We start from the raw sequence: 17,398 nt of genomic DNA on the forward strand, positions 1-17,398 counted from the left end.
CTTCAGTGGTAGAACAATATACCCATAGTCATATTAAACAGATTTTTATATCAAAGACGTATATAGTGAAAAAATAACCATACAATTATAACAAGGTTTATAATGAAAAGCAATAGGACGGGTGTGGTGGCTCATGCCTGTAATCCCAGCACTTTGGAAGCTAAGGCAGGCGGATCACCTGAGGTCAGCAGTTCAAGACCAGCCTGGCCAACATGGCGAAACCCTGTCCGTGCTAAAAATACACAAATTAGTTGGGCGTGGTGGTGTGTACCTGTAGTCCAAGCTACTCATGAGGCTGAGGCAGGAGAATCACTTGAACCCAGAGGACGTTGTGGTGAGCCAAGATCGCACCACTGCACTTTAGCCTGGGCGACAGAACAAGACTCTGTCTCAAAAAACAAAAACGAAAACCAATTTGGCATCAGCGCTTTGAAGACATTGGTGCATTGTCTTTCAACACGCAGTATGGCTGATAACTCTAATGCTGAATCCCCCTTCCTCCCCCAGGTTGTCTGTGTTTTCCCCTGTGAAAGCATTTAGGATCTTAATTTTATGCCCTGGATTCTGAACTTAATAATTTGGCCTGTGAGTGGATCTTTTTAGGTAAGTGGTAGTTGTACAGCGGTTGAGAATCTAAGTGAGTCATATTGCATGGGCCAAATTTCCAGCTCTGCCATTGCTGTGTGACCTTGGTCAAGATAACCTTCCTAGGCCTCACTCAAGGACAGCACGCACCCCAGAGGATTGTTAATGAGAATGGAGATAACTCACGTAAGCGCTTATCCGACAATCGTGAGTGCTCAGTAAATGTTAGTAATGCTGCTCAAACTTCAGGGAGCTCTTCTAGGCTGAAGATTCATTTCTTCAACTCAGGAATTATCCTCTTCCTTTGGTTATGTCCTGTTTGCTTTTCCTCTCTGAAACAAAAATTATTGGCCATTGGATTTCCTACATTGCTCCTCCATTTTATCTTTTTTTCTCATATTTTTTGTCTCTTTCTGATGTTCTGGGAAATTCCCTCCACTTTATATAAAATCAGTCTTTCTGCTGCTTGAATTAGAGCAATCATTTTTAATTTCTCAGAGCTCTTTCCTACTTGCTGATTTTTCCTTTTTCATACTGTTCTTTCATATATGTGATATCTTTTCTTTCCCAGTTTTTATTTTAAACACTTAAAAACATACAGCAGGTTGGGCTGAATGGCTCACAACTGTAATCCCAGTGCTTTGGGAGGCCGAGGTGGACTGATCGCTTGAGTCGAGGAGTTCAAGACTAGTCTGGACAACATGGTGAAAGCCTGTCTATACCACCCCTGCCCAAAATATATATGTATTTATATATAATTTTATGCTGTGGATTCCAAACTTAATAATTTGGCCTGTGAGTGGATCTTTTTAGGTAAGTGATAGTGGTATAGTGGTTGAGAATCTGAGTGAGTCATATTGCATGGGCCAAATTTCCAGCTCACTATATATAATATACATATTATGTATATACATAATATATATCAGCTGGGCATTGTGGTGTGTGCCTATGGTCCCAGGTATTTGGGAGGCTGAGGTGGGTGGAAGGATCGTTTGAGCCCAGGAGGTGGAGGTTGCAGTGAGCCAAGATTGCATCACTACAATCCAGCCTGGGTGACAGAGTAGGACCTTTTCAGTCAATCAATCAATCAATCAATCAATCATACAGGTTGAAAGAACCATACAATGAACCCTTGTATTTAATTCCAGCTATATTCAACACTTTTACAAACTTTGTCACTTTTCTTTTGTGTGTGTATTTGTATATGTACACACACATACACATACATGCCCACATACACAAACATACTTTTCTGGACCATTTGAATGTAAGCTACAAATGTCATGACTCTTTGCTCCTAAATGCGAAGGCATGTGACTCTCAGAAATAAAGACACTGTCCTACACAATGACAGTACCATTATCACAACTATGAAAATTAACAAAATTCCTTACCAATTATGTCCATGTTCAAATTTTCCTACTGTCTCAAATATGTGCAAAATCTACCAAAATGTAAAATGTCCATACCCTTTCACTCAGTGATTCCATCACTATATATCCTACATACACACTCCAATGTGTATAAAATGGTGTATACAAAAGGATAATCATTGGAGCATTTCTTGTAGTAGAAGATAGGAAACAACCTACATGTCCTTTAATGCAGTATTGGGTTACACATTGACATTGAGCTATGGAATATCATACAGCTGTTTAGAATTAAAGTAACATGTACTGGTAGAGAGATGCGTTAACTGGAAAAGATATGCAGAGTACTGCATGTAGTATGTCAACATCTGTGTTTGTAATAGAAATGGATGCTTTTAGGCCGGGCGCGGTGGCTCATGCCTGTAATCCAAGCACTTTGGAGGCCAAGGTGTGTGGATCACCTGAGGTCGGGAGTTCAAGACCAGCCTGACCAACATGGTGAAACCCCGTCTTAAAAAAAAGAAAAAGAAATGGATGTTTTTAGACTGATAATTCTGGAGGATAAAAGAGAAACTGGTAAAAGTAATTGTAAAGAAGTGAATTGGATGGCAATATGGGAGGGCAGCTTATTTCTCATCAAATACTTTCATGCATTTTGAATTTTTTATTTTTACTCAGAAAGCCCGTGATTGCATTGATTTTTTTTACTGTTACATAATTTTTAAAAATAGTGCTGAAAGTAGATGGATGTTCAATCCCATAGAATGATGATTCTCAACCAAGGATGATTTTGCTCCCCAGAGGACGTATCTAGAGACATACTTGGTTGTTACAGCTGGTGGTGGGGGTGGCACTACTGGCATCTTAGTGGGTAGAAGCCAAGGATGCTGTTAAACATCCCACAATACATAGGTCAGCCCCACACAAGAAAAAATTATCTGGCCCAAAATGTCAGTAGGACTAAGGCTGAGACACCCTGAAACAGAGTAATTCTTATGGATGCAAAGGGTTGAGAAGAGCAAAGCAAGACTAAAGGGATCAACAGAAAGTCAGGCATATGCCTAGCCAGTCAAATCATTGTGCGTTTAAGATAACCAAGGCCAGGCACAGTGGCTCACACCTGTAATTCCAACACTTTGGGAGGCCGAGGTGGGTGGATTGCTTGAGCTCAGGAGTTCAAGACCAGCCTGGGCAACATGGTGAAACCCTGTCTCTATCAACAACAAAAAATATGTATAAAAATTAGCCAGGCGTGGTGGCACTTGCCTGTGGTCCCAGCTACTCGGAGGGGCTGAGGATGCAGTGCTCCGAGATCACGCCACTGCACTCCAGTCTGGGTGACAGAGTGAGACCCTGTCTCCAACAACAAAAAAGATAATTCAAATTTCTAGCCATGAAAGGAGATGGTTGGAGAAGTCCAATATGCTCCTGTTTGCATAGAGTTTATTGAAATTGGGACATTATAAAGTTCCCACAACCATAGTTTACGGTGATAATTTTAACTGTCATAAAGGTAGTAGAGTCACTATAAGAGAGATTGGACTAATGTCCGTGACTTCTAGGACTTTAATCTATTGGTATACTTGTATATGCATGCATAGCACATATACAATAGGCATTGCAGCATTGTTTGTAAAGGAAAATATTGGAAACAACATAAATATGTTACTGGTAGAGTAACTTATGATATACCCACACAATGGAATACCATGCTGCCATTAAACAAGACAGCTCAAATAACCTTCAAAATAAAAGTAAAAAACCAGTTAGAAAACGTGGTAGGTCATCACATGTACATATGGTATATAAAAAATAGATATACATACATGCTCCCTTACGCATATATCTCTGAGAGATACACAAGATATTGGTAACTGGTTGTTTCTGGAGGAATGCAGTGAGGAAGTTTTCACTGTATGCCCTGTAGCTTTTTATTTCTATGTTCATACTTCCTATTGAAATATCATATATACATAAACATAGCTCTGCCCAATTCAGTAAGTAAACTAAATGCACTGTATAATTCCACCACACCTCATAAAACGAGAATGAAATGTTTATAATAGAAACGTAAAGGAATATGGGAACACAGAAAAGTTGAGGATAAAATGTTGAGAGGAAAACTTCAGGCCATACTCCAAAAGAGGTATTGATAATTTCAGTCATTGCTATCAAACCTCTTCTTAAGGTTTTTTGTCTTACTTTTTTCTTATTTTTAGAGGCAGGGTCTCACTATATTGCTTAGGCTAGTTTTGAACTCCAGGCTCAAGCTATCCTCCTGCTCGGCCTCCCAAGTAGCTGGGACTATAGGCACGCGCACACATCACCATGCCCAGCTTTTTTTTTTTTTTTTTTTTTTTTAAGAGACTGGTTCTGGCTCCGTTACCCAGGTTGGAGTACAGTGGTGTGATCATAGTTCATTGCATCCTTGAACTCCTAAGCTGTAGCAATCCTCCTACCTCAGCCTCCCAAATAGCCAGGCTTGTGCCAACACAGGCGTGCACTACCAAACCTGACTTATTTTTAATTTTTTTGTAGACGGGGGCTGGCTATGTTGCCCAGGCTGGTCTTGAACTTCTGGCCTCAAGTAATCCTTCCACCTTGGCCTCCCAAAGTGTTGGAATTACAGGCATTAGCCACCGTGCCTGGCCAAACATACTTCTTAATACTTGCTCCTCTTTTAAAAGCCCCTCTTAGGAAGAGCCTAGTGGGCTGGCATGCTTGACTTGGCTGGCCTACTTGATGGAAGATGAAATGGAGTGGAAATCAGGAGCCTAGTGTATATTCCTGGCTTTGCCACTTACTTGTAGTGTGGCCTCTGGATTTATTGTCCATTTATAAATTTGCAATGTAGATTTATAATTTTTTAAAAAATACATTAAAAAAACACAATTCATATCAAAGAATTACACATACACACACACACACACACACACACACACACAAAAAAAAAAAAAAAAAAAAAAAAAAAAAAAAAAAAAAAAAAAAAAAACAAAAAAAAAAAAACCTTCAGTCTTCCCAGTAAGTAAAATAAATGTAAATAAGATAGTATATCTATGGAAATAACATGTCATTGAAATTGTTAAAATTGGTATATACATTCACATCTGGCAATATTTTAACAACCATTCTCCAAAATATGGCATGTTTGTGTAACAGAGCCATAGACATATTCTTATCCAACTCAGTTAACTATGTTTCCAGGAAATGATTTAACAGATACAAATATATACATGCACAAAGATATACTACTATATTCAAAGCACATACAGAGATATACAAATGCAAAAATAATTTTATTTGAAAGAATCATGAGTACTTTATTAAATTAGTATTTAATATTGTTAAACTGGCTTTTAAGTTCTAAGACAAAGAATTTAACAATTAATTTAAGAAATTGAATCAGTTGACCTCTAACGTCTATGATTCTAATGTTATTCTCAAATATGGCATTGGTAGCTTTTCTGCCAGCTCTTCTCTAGTAGCCAAAGATGGCAGTTGATCAGGTCTGATAAATTTTCAGCCTAGACAAGGCTCTGGTACAACAAACCGGGGCCGCAGCAATTGGGAGACAATCAGGGACACACAGTGCTATTTTTTCCTTCTCACGCAAACTATGTCACATATAAACTATGAATTTTGTGTGACTTACAAAGATGTTTTATTTTAGACATATACCACATTTACACCCACATCTGAGTATAAAACTATGAGTAAAGAGAAAAGATAAGAAAAGGACAAGAACAGAACCTAGAACAGGGAGGGAGGGAGCCTAGAGATCATTCTAGCACAACCTCAATTTTACAGATGAAAAACCTGATGTTCAGAAGGGAAATACATGTAGAGAAAATGCAATTTGTAGAGGGCAGGGAAAAAATAAATTAAGAGGCCAGGTATAGTGGCTCATGCCTGTAATCCCAGCACTTTGGGAGGTCAAGGCAGGCAGATCATCTGAGGTGAGGAGTTCAAGACCAGCCTGGCCAACATGGTGAAACCCTGTCTCTACTAAAAATACAAAAATTAGCTGGGCATGGGGGCCCATTCCTGTAATCCCAGGTACTCTGGAGGCTGAGGCAGGAGAATTATTTGAACCTAGGAGGCGGATGTTGCAGTGAGCTACATTCCAGCCTAGGCAGCAGAGACTCTGTCTCAAAACAAACAAAAGAATAGGAAAATCAGCATCACATTCACTTTTTCTGATTTTTATACTTTTAAAAAATCTTGAAAGATAATTGGTTTAGATGGTATTGATGCTTTCCTCAGATCTCATCTTTATCAATTGTGAATTGTTGATAAAAAATTAAAAATTAGCCAATTTAGATGAAAGACAAATTGCTTTCATATGGTTTCAGAAAGGATTTTAACGAAACTAGGTCATTTTATCTGTAGCAAATTATGTACACAGATACAATCTCTCAGAAGTCAACAAGTTTTATCTATATATAATCTTCTAAGAAGCGATGGTTTGAAACTTTTATAGCTCCCTCATTTTAAGGCAACGGCTTACTCCTGTTGGTATGCTGCTGGCCACACCTATTTTGTGCCCAGGGGCTACCAGTTACTTTGCTTCTCTGTTTGACAGATTTTACTGATGGAAATTGATCAAAGGAGAACACAGTGCCTGTCCAACTTGGGATTTTGCCCCAAGCATTCATCAAATCAGATTTTTCAAAATAAATTTCAACTTACATCTTGTTTTTATCATATCATACCTAGTTTACTAGCAAACATTATAAACATCCCAAGCTTTTACTTTGAATGATTCTGTTTTCAGCAATTTATAGTCTACTTCATTAAAAACAAGACTATATTAGGCAGTTTGTCATTATTTTTTCTTGCTGTATTTCAATACCTCGGTAACCTTACAGTAAATCCTAACAGGTGGGCATCTCATTTTACAGAAGATATATTTTAATAATGTGTAAATTGGAATTTTCTTTTTTTGAGACAGTCTTGCTCTGTCGCCAGGCTGGAGTGCAGTGGCACAATCTCGGCTCACTGCAACCTCCGCCTCCTGGGTTCAAGTGATGCTTCTGCCTCAGCCTCCCGAGTAGCTGGGACCACAGGCATGTGCCATCACACCTGGCTGATTTTTAGATTTTTACTAGAAACGGGGTTTCACCATGTTGGCCAGGATGGTCTCGATCTCTTGACCTGGTGATCCGCCCACCTCGGCCTCCCAAAGTGCTGGGATTACAGGCGTGAGCCACTACACCTGGCCATAAATTAGATTTTTATACACTGATTTTTATCTTCTTCTATTTTTATTTATAGAATGTTTATGCTACCTTCTTTTTATTTTTTTGAAACTGAGTCTTGCTCTGTCGCCCAGGCTAAAGTGCAGTGGTGTGATCTTAGCTCACTGCAACCTCCACCTCCTAGGTTCAATTGATTCTCCTGCCTCAGCTTCCTGAGTAGCTGGGATTACAGGCCTGCGTCACCACGCCTGGCTAATTTGTGATCCGCCCCCCTGGGCCTCCCAAAATGCTGGGATTATCGCCCGGCCTGTTTATGCTAACTGCTAAATTATCTTCAAATAATATTTGATGCCAAAGTTTTAGCTTTTAGGCTGTATCTAGTTTGACTTCCCTCTCTTACATGCCTACCCAAACAGTTAATAGGAGTTTATTTAAAACAAAATAAAACGTATACTAAGAACATTTCCTATTATGAAAACTCAGTGAGGAACTTAAACAAATTTACGATAACAACCAAACAACACCAGTAAAAAGAGACATTAACAGACACTTTTCAAAGAAGACATACGTGTAGCCAATAAGCATATGAATAAAAGCCCAACACCACTGAACATTAGAGAAATGTAAATCAAAACCACAATGGGATACCAGTCAGAAAGGCTGTTATTAAAGTCAAAAAATAACAGATGCTGGCAATGTAGTAGAGAAAAGGGAACACTTACACACCGTTGGTGGGACTATAAATTAGTCCAACCACTCTTGTTAGTTTGCTAAGGATAATTCCTCAAAGAGCTAAAAACAGAACTACCATTTGACCCAGCAATCCCATTACTAGGTATACACTCAGAGGAATATCAATCATTCTACCATAAAGATATATGCATGCAAACATTCACTGCAGCACTATTCACAATAGCAAAGACATGGAATCAACCTAAATGTCCATCAGTGACAGACTGGATAAAGAAAATATGGTACATACACACCACAGAATACTATGCAGTCATAAAAAAAGAACAAGATCACGTTTTTTTTTTTGTGGGGACACAGATGGAGCTGGAAGCCATTATCCTTAGTAAACTAACACAGGCACAGAAAACCAAATACTGCAGGTTCTCACTTGCAAGTGGGAGCTAAATGATAAGAACACATGGACAAAAAGAAGGGAACAATAGACACTGGGGTCTACTCGAAGATACAGGTAGGGAGGAGGGAGAAGGGCAGAAGAATGAACTATTGGGTACTAGGCTTAGTATCTGGATGTTGAAATAATCTATGCAAGAAACCCCCAGGACACAAGTTTACCTATGTAACAAACCTCCACATGTGCCCCTGAACTTAGAAAGAAGAATCATATTGAAAAAGTAAAATTACCAGGATAAATCTTCAAGAAATGTTTTAAAGGTGTCAGATATAAAATCTTAGAAGCAAAGTATAGAAGGAATAAGTAAGAATAAGGTTTATTGTAAATGTTTAAGAATCATATCACATATTAACATATCACAACTAAGCATTTATTATACTGTTTAAGAAGGGAAGCAACTGCAGTAGTATTTCAGAAGCTATATCTTTTTTTAAATGCAATATATGCTCATAAACTCTAAACAGTATTTTAAAATATACAATCTCTCCAAAAGAAAATATTCAACTAAAGATAGATAACTTTTAGTATAAGCAAAATGTCACAAGATTTTAAAATTAAAAGTCATCAGATTTTTCACAGCACATTGTACAGAAAATTTGCAGGCTTCCTGTACACAACAGTATAATCTTTACTCTTGAGCGAGTCGTTCAATAACACGCCGGTAATCTTCCACTAGTTCCTGAAAACTCTCTTCCAGCTGTTCATGTTGCATGCTTATTTCTATTTGGTTCATCTGATTTGTCAGTTCTTCTGGTCTGAGACATTTTCTCATCTTGGCAAGATCTCTTTGCTTTTTCTAGGTGGCAAACAATTATTTGTTAGACTAAGAAAGCAAATATATTTCCTTTTAGTCTTACAATTTTAAGTGTCCAGTGTTAAAAATAAGAATAGTACAAATATGCCCAAACTTGTCCCACACTTTTTTTTTTTAAGGAAGCTTAAACATAATGTTAACCATGAATTGCAAACCCTCTAAAAAGAGTTAACAGGAAGACCTGGTATTTGTGTCCAATTGATGATAAATACAGACATGTGACTAGGAGCCCCCTCCAAAACTTTAGAGAACTTTGGCCAGTGTGGAAACTCAAATATTTCTTTTTTTTTTTTTTTTTTTGAGACGGAGTTTCGCTCTTGTTACCCAGGCTGGAGTGCAATGGCGCGATCTCGGCTCACCGCAACCTCCGCCTCCTGGGTTCAGGCAATTCTCCTGCCTCGGCCTCCTGAGTAGCTGGGATTACAGGCACGCGCCACCATGCCCAGCTAATTTTTTGTAGTTTTAGTAGAGACGGGGTTTCACCGTGTTGACCAGGATGGTCTCGATCTCTTGACCTCGTGATCCACCCGCCTCGGCCTCCCAAAGTGCTGGGATTACAGGCTTGAGCCACCGCGCCCGGCCTTAATATTTCTTTAATAAATAAAAGACATGAGCTGAAGAAAGACAACTGAGATTAAGTGCTATTATCCTTCATTTTACTACTCAATCATTAGTTAATTACATTTTAAATTCCACCCCATGAAGTACTTATGTGCCACATGCTAATTTTAACATAAACTGTTAGAAATGTTTCAGAAAGATAAATGGGAAACTGTGACACTTTAAAAACACATTAACTAGGTCAGGCATGGTGGTTCACACCTGTAATCCCAGCACTTTGGGAGGCCAAGGCAGGCAGATCACAAGGTCAGGAGATTGAGACCATCCTGGCCAACATGGTGAAACACTGTCTCTACTACAAATTTAAAAAGAATTAGCTGGGCGTGGTGGCGCATGCTTGTAATCCCAGCTACTCGGGAGGCTGAGGCAGAAGAATCGCTTGAACCTGGGAGGCAGAGGTTGCAGTGAGCAGAATCGTGCCACTGCACTCCAGCCTGGTGACAGAACAAGACTCCATTTCAAAAAAACTATATATTACACACACACACACACACACACACACACACACACACACACACTAGCATTTGAGTCTCTACGAAGTTCCAAAAAACTATATATTACACACACACACACACACTAGCATTTGAGTCTCTACGAAGTTCCAGACACACATTATCATACTAAACCCTCCCTGTTTTACTTAGGATACCACTATGCTGAGTCTGCAACAGGTAGCTGGTAAGAACTTTTACGCAGGACACTGTCAAAACAATACTATGTCAGAGATGTTTAGGATGGGACTGGATGACTGGGCAGCTACTGCAGTAGTTCAAACCAGAGTTGATGAAAGCCTAGATCAAGACAGCAGCAGCAGAGACGGAGGGGACAGGGCAGATTTAGGAGAGAAAATACTGGGTGATATGGGGAAGGAAGAATGAAGAGTAACTCCAAGATTCCTGGTTGGATGGCATCATCGCAAATATGAAGCTTTCACGTTTTGGATATACTGTTCTAGATTATCGTATCAGTTCTTCTATTACAGAATAAAGATTAGACTTTATATAGAAATCACAAATCATATATATTAACTCATATAATCCTAACAACCCTATATGAGATAGGGATTAGATGGAGGGAAAAAAAAGAGGGCTAGAAGAGCTAAGCAATGTGCCCTAAGTAGCCCTTGAAAGCAGTGCCTCTCAAATGTGAATGTGCATGGAGAGCACCTGGAGTCTGAGAGTCTGCATTTCTAATCAGGTGATGTTAATGTTGCTAATCTACTGACCACACTGTGAATATTAGTGGTAGAGGGAGAACTGATAAAAATTCAGATTTATTGCTCCTAAGGCCTGGAAAGACAGTACATTCTTTACATTCCTTATTTTTCAATTCTGTATGCTATAAAATTTGTTATTTCTGCCAAAGGCATGACTGCCCTAAATACATGCATCAAATTTAAGGAAACAGTTCAGGAACTAAAGGGCAATGCATTAGGAAATTATTGTAGTGTGAGTTATGAGAGGAATATAAGTTATTTTTCTAAATTGCTGCCCAATTGTAACATTTGTAATTTGTCTATGGCTTTAGTGCAAGACTGGTGATACCCATTTGGCTGTTAAGAACCTGAAGGGTTTAATAACCAGTTCTGGCCTTTTATAGTTTTTATTATTTTTTTTGAGAGGGAGTCTCACTCTGTTGTTACCCAGGCTGGAGTACAGTGGCATGATCTCGGCACACTGCAACCTCTGCCTCCTGGGTTCAATTGATTCTCCTGCCTCAGCCTCCTAAGTAGCTGGAATTAAAGGCGTGCATCACCATGCCCAGCTAATTTTTGTGTTTTTAGTAGAGACCAAGTTTCACCATGTTGCCCAGGCTGGTCTCGAACTCCAGGGCTTAAGCAATCCACCCACCTCGGCCTCCCAAAATGTTGGGATTACAGCTGTGAGCCACCATGCCCAGCTCCGTTTTGGCCTTTTAGACAGGTGAACTGGCTGGACAGATAAAGATACTTACTATAAAAAAGAATTATTCTTTAAGAGTAGAAAATCCTTGCACTTAAGTGCAGAAATTCCCATTATTTGGCATGAACTGTGTGACTACTATTTGTACTCAGAATTTCTATCATCTTTCATTTTTTATATTTTATATAAAATGTCACATTAATATCTAAAACATATAATTCAATAAATTATTTTACGTTAGCAAAAGTCTTAATACTCTTAAATGTTGCCATCTATTTATATTGTTCTCTGTGCCCAAATTTTATCATTAAGACATTTTCTAGCTAACAAATATTACTAAAGATCAAAACCTTTGGAAAGTACCATTTCTACTCATCTTCTGATGGTTCTGAATTGGTAACATCAAATAATAAAATGCTACTTTGGATAATTTTTGAGAAGACCATTATAATTTATTACAACCTGTTATATGCAGATGATGGTCTGTAAAATAGAAAATCCATTAAACTGCAATGAAATGACACAATGAGGAACTATTCATACATCTATGTATGAATTCAAGATAAAATGATTTAGTTATAGGCAAATAATTACTTTTATATTCAGAATGTGATAATACTGAATAGAATTACAAAGACAAATTAGGAAATATAACTGCACTGGAAAGTAAAAAGATGCTATGAAGAAAAAAGAGTTGGGATTCAGCAAGTAGTGTGAGCCAACAAACCATCGGCATTCAAGGCTGGTTCTATAAAGCAGAATCCATGGCAAACAAAACTTAAATTTTCTTTAAATTTACAAAGGAAAGCCAAAACTACATGTACTTGATGTAGTTATTTAATTTACTTTCATCAAATTTTAACGAAGATTCAACTTGGTCGTTTCTGTCCCAGCTATTGTGCTGTATATAACCTTATAGGTATAGAACATGTAAATGTAGCCACAACATTTCAACATTGAGCAATTATACTCAGTAATTACTTGTTAATAAATTAAGTATTCTGCCAATCAGCTCACTACTCAGCTGCAACTAGTTAGCAAATTTTCTTTTCTTTTTCTTGAGATGGAGTCTGCTGTCGCATAGAATGAAGTGCAGTGGTGCGATCTTGGCTTACTACAATCTCCACCTCCCAGGTTCAAGCAATTCTCCTGCCTCAGCCTCCTGAGTTAGCTGGGATTACTGGCACCTACCACCACACCCAACTAATTTTTATATTTTTAGTAGAGATGGGGTTTCACCATGTTGGCCAGGCTGGTCTTGAACTCCTGAGCTCAGGTGATCCACCCACCTCAGCCTCCCAAAATGTTGAGATTACAGGCGTGAGCCACCACACCCGGCCTAGATAGCAAATTTTCATTCACACAAGGTGGAATGAACGATATTCATCCTGACAATGTCCAAATGGCAAGGCCAACAACTTAATTTAGGTGGGAAAATATGGAAGATGACTAAGAAGTGGGAAAAAAGGGCAAGAAGAATGTTTAAAAATATAATAGTACTAACATGATTTCAGCTATGGTAAAGTACAGAGATTTTATTAATAAATAGCAACAAAGGCTATTTTTATGAAGAAGAAAGCAAAGAAAAAGAATATATATGTAACTTTGCTTTTATATGGGATGAGAGAAAAAAGAATATGTGTAACAACTGAGAAGACAAGAAACTTGGGAAAAACAAGAAAATTTGTTAGGGAAGAGCCTAGGCATTCAGATTTTTAAAATATGCATACAAATCAAAGAAAAGCTAACCACGGTAGATTATCCTCGGGGTAAGTTTGATTGTTTGAGACAGTTTCACTCTGTCACCCAAGGTGGAGTGTAGTGGCACAATCTCAGCTCACTGCAACCTCCACGTCTTGGGTTTAAGCGATTCTCATGTCTCAGCCTCCCAAGCAGCTGGGATTACAAGCACACCCTACCATGTCTAGCTATTTTTGTATTTTTAGTAGAGACGAGGTTTCACCACGTTGGCCGGGTTGGTCTCGAACTCCTGACTTCAAGTGATCCACCCACCTGGGCCTCCCAAAGTGCTAGGATTGCAGACGTGAGCCACCACTGGAAAAAGTTTTTAAATGAGTGAAACATATGTATAACTTATATTGGAAAATTATGAGTGAGAATTTTTTTTTTGAGATGGAGTTTTGCTCTTCTCGGCTCACTGCAACCTCTGCTTCCTGGGTTCAAGCAATTCTCCTGCCTCAGCCTCCTGAGTAGCTGGGATTACAGGTACTTGCCACCACACCTGGCTAATTTTTTTTATTTTTAGTAGAGACAGGGTTTCACCATGTTGGCCAGGCTGGTCTTGAACTCCTGACCTCAGGTGATCCACCTGCCTCAGCTTCCCAAAGTGCTGGGATTACAAGCGTGGGCTACCACGCCCGGCCATGAGTGATTATTTTTATAAATAACTGGAAGAATATTTCTACTTTTGTAAAAGTTAATTTTACAAAATGACTTGGACTCTCCCATACACTGGCATTTGGTAGCTTTTCTTGTTTTAAACAGTGAAAAGAATAATGTTGAAGATTCTTGAAAGTCCTACCTTATATGGGCTAATTAGTCTTCTTTTAATATCCAATCTATAGCTTCTGTATTGTTCAGCATCACTCATGTCAGTTACCAGTAGTCGAAGAATTTCATAAACTCTTCTAGCATGTCGCTAATAAATGAAAAGAAAAATGTGAACATTTTCAAAGTAAAAATAATGACACTTTCCCAAAAGAACGCAGGATATATTTAATATCTGCCATGTGCAAGGAATTGTGCTAGATACCAAAGGAAAGGGAATAAAAGTCATTGCCTTCAAGCAGTCTACTGGGTAATACAAATGATTATGGTATGGATAATTTAGTGTGGCACAAGCATAGTTCAATGCAGTCTCGACCTCCTAGGCTCAAGTTGTCCTCCCACCTCAGCCTCCTGAGCAGCTGGGACCATGAGCATACACCACCATACTCGGCTAATTTTTTGTTTTTTTTGTAGAGACAGGGTCTCACTTTGTTCCCTAGGCTGGTCTTCAACCCCCAGCTCCAAGCAAGCCTCCTGCATCAGCCTCCCAAAGTGTAGGAAATACTGGCATGAGCCACTGCCCAAGCCTCGGTGACAGATTTTAAATGGGAGAGTAAGTAACGTGCACAAATTTGAGTTTTAAGTAAGTCACTCTTTCGGCTTCATAGAAATGGTAGCAAAAAGAAGGGCAAGAGAGACTAATCAAGAAGCTGAGCTATTACATCAGATAAAAAATAAGGGCATGAACTGGAACAGCACAAGTAAGACAATTAAGGGGACAAGGACACTAGAAACATATAAGAAGAAAAACTGACTTAGAGGAGGATGTGAAAATGTGAGTTTTCACAGCCTAGGAGAGATTTGAGAGGCAGTAGCAAATAAAAAATCTGAAGAAAATTTTAGTCTAAGGGGAAGGATTCAAACAATGTCAGTATATAGGTAACAGTGAAAACCATAAGGTTGGTTAAGATCACCTGGGGAAAGCATATACAGTGATAAAAGGAGGTCGGTCAGAAATCTGGTAGTACAGTGACAGTTAAAAAGCAGATAGGGTGGCCAGGTGCGGTGGCTCACGCCTATAATCCCAGCACTTTGGGAGGCTGAGGCAGGCAGATCACAAGGTCAGGAGTTGGAGACCAGCCTGGCCAACATAGTGAAATCCCATCTTTACTAAAAATACAAAAAAATTAGCCAGACGTGGTGGTGGGCACCTGTAATCCCAGCCACTTGGGAGGCTGAAGCAGAAGAATTGCTTGGACCTGGGAGGTGGAGGTTGCAGTGAGCTGATATTAAGCCATTGTACTCCAGCCTGGGCAACAGTACAAGACTCTGTCCTAAAAAAAAAAAAAGCAAACAGGGCTAGGCACAGTGGCTCATGCTTGTCAGTTTCCAGCACTTTGGGAGGCTGCCAAGGTGGGCAGATCACTTGAGCCTAGGAGTTTTAGAACAGCCTGCAGATTGTGTGCAAATGTTATGGCAAAAAAAAAAAAAAAAGAAAAGAAAAGAAAAGAAAAAAAGAACGGTCCGTAGAAATCTTGTCTCTACCAAAATTAGCCAGGCATGGTGGCGTACCTCTGTAATCCCAACTACTCTGGAGGCTGAGGTGGGAGAATCATTTGAGCCCAGGAGGTTGAGGCTGCAGTGAGCTGTGATTACACCACTGTACTCCACCTCAGATGACACAGTTAGAGACTCTGTCTGTCTCCAAAAAAAAAAAAAAAAAAAAAGAAAGAAAAAGGAAAGAAAAAAAAGACAAGTGGTATCAAGGAAATATCAGAAGCATCAGGAAGTTTCAGTGATTACACCACTGTATTCCACCTCAGGTGACAGAGTTAGAGACTCTAAAAAAAGAAAGAAAGAAAGAAAAAGGAAAGAAAAAAAAAAGACAAGTGGTATCAAGGAAATATCAGAAGAATCAAGAAATTTCAGTAGCAATGAAGCCAAAGGAGAACCACAGTTTTCCTGTTGGTGGTTTCACTTGTAAATTTATTTGGGCAGGGAGTTAGGCTACGGCTAGGTTGGGAAGATGGTATCTTCTGACCTTCCTGGAAGGGAACTTGAGTTGAGCCTGAAAAAATGAGTACTATTTGGCCAGGCAAATAGGAGATGGGAGTATTTCAGGTAAAGACAATAAAATATGTAAAGGAATACAGAAGGAAGAAGGATGTGGCAGAGTTGGGAAGTGGCTGGAAAATCAGTAAAGCCAGAGCATGTAGCAAAGTAGTAAGAGGCTGAAGCTAGTAAGGTAGGCAGGGTCCAGATTATCATCAGTTCTTTGTGTCCTAGGTAGGGAGTTTGAATTCCTTTTATAAAAAAGCATCATGGGCCAGGTGCGGTGGCTCACGCGTGTAATCCCAGCACTTTGGGAGGCCGAGGCGGGAGGATCACGAGACCATCCTGGCCAACATGGTGAAACCCCATCTCTACTAAAAATACAAAAAAATCAACTAGGCGTGGTAGCACATGCCTATAGTCCCAGCTACTCGGGAGGCTGAGGCAGGAGAATTGCCTGAACCCAGGAGGTGGAGACTGCAATGAGCCGAGATCGCACCACTGCATTAGAGGCTGGGTGACAGTGTCAGACTCCATCTCAAAAAAAAAAAAAAAAAAAAAAAAGCATCATTAAAAAAATACATATTTATATGTATTTCTTTTAAAAGCTGAGCTATTAAATTGCTAATTAATACAGACTTAATACAATCTAGAGATATAAATTACTTCTAAAATATATACGTTACCTTAAAGCTAAGAAACAACTACCATGTTTTAATGCAGGAGAAAAATGAAATATAGTTCAAATTGAGTTGTCTGAAGGTGACCAGCAACCTTTTGATTACACAGTTTTGAAACTCAGGGGGAGAAATCTGGATTGGAGATTTAGATGAAATCTCCCAGGTAGAATAACTGGAATAAAAAGAAATGAGGAATAAGGAGTTCTGGGGAAGTTACATTTAGAAGCATATAAAAGAAGGGCCGGGCACAGTGGCTCAAGCCTGTAATCCCAGCACTTTGGGAGGCCGAGGCGGGTGGATCACGAGGTCAAGAGATCGAGACCATCCTGGTCAACAAGGTGAAACCCCGTCTCTACTAAAACTACAAAAAATTAGCTGGGCATGGTGGCGCGTGCCTGTAATCCCAGCTACTCAGGAGGCTGAGGCAGGAGAATTGCCTGAACCCAGGAGGCGGAGGTTGCGGTGAGCCGAGATCGCGCCATTGCGCTCCAGCCTGGGTAACAAGAGCGAAACTCCGTCTCAAAA

The 17,398-nt window shown here is 39.4% G+C and overlaps 2 protein-coding genes across 2 annotated transcripts in view; one reads left to right on the plus strand and one right to left on the minus strand.

Moving 5' to 3' along the window:
- SLC25A12 (solute carrier family 25 member 12) overlaps window positions 1-17,398 on the plus strand; it is a 237,288-nt gene that overhangs the window by 9,155 nt on the left and 210,735 nt on the right. The gene's annotated exons all lie outside the window — the stretch shown is intronic.
- Window positions 8,589-17,398, minus strand: part of HAT1 (histone acetyltransferase 1) — a 78,412-nt gene continuing 69,602 nt past the window's right edge. Inside the window, exons 10-11 of the mRNA XM_032292961.1 lie at window positions 14,176-14,292; window positions 8,589-9,093 (exon numbers count right to left, since the gene is read on the minus strand). Of these exons, the coding sequence (XP_032148852.1) occupies window positions 8,926-9,093; window positions 14,176-14,292 (285 nt within the window). The 3' untranslated portion in view covers window positions 8,589-8,925. The remainder of the gene's footprint in view (window positions 9,094-14,175; window positions 14,293-17,398) is intronic.

The sequence above is a fragment of the Sapajus apella genome, unplaced genomic scaffold (assembly GCF_009761245.1).
Source record: "Sapajus apella isolate SASKATOON/1434 unplaced genomic scaffold, GSC_monkey_1.0 scaffold28, whole genome shotgun sequence".
Lineage (NCBI taxonomy): Eukaryota > Metazoa > Chordata > Mammalia > Primates > Cebidae > Sapajus > Sapajus apella.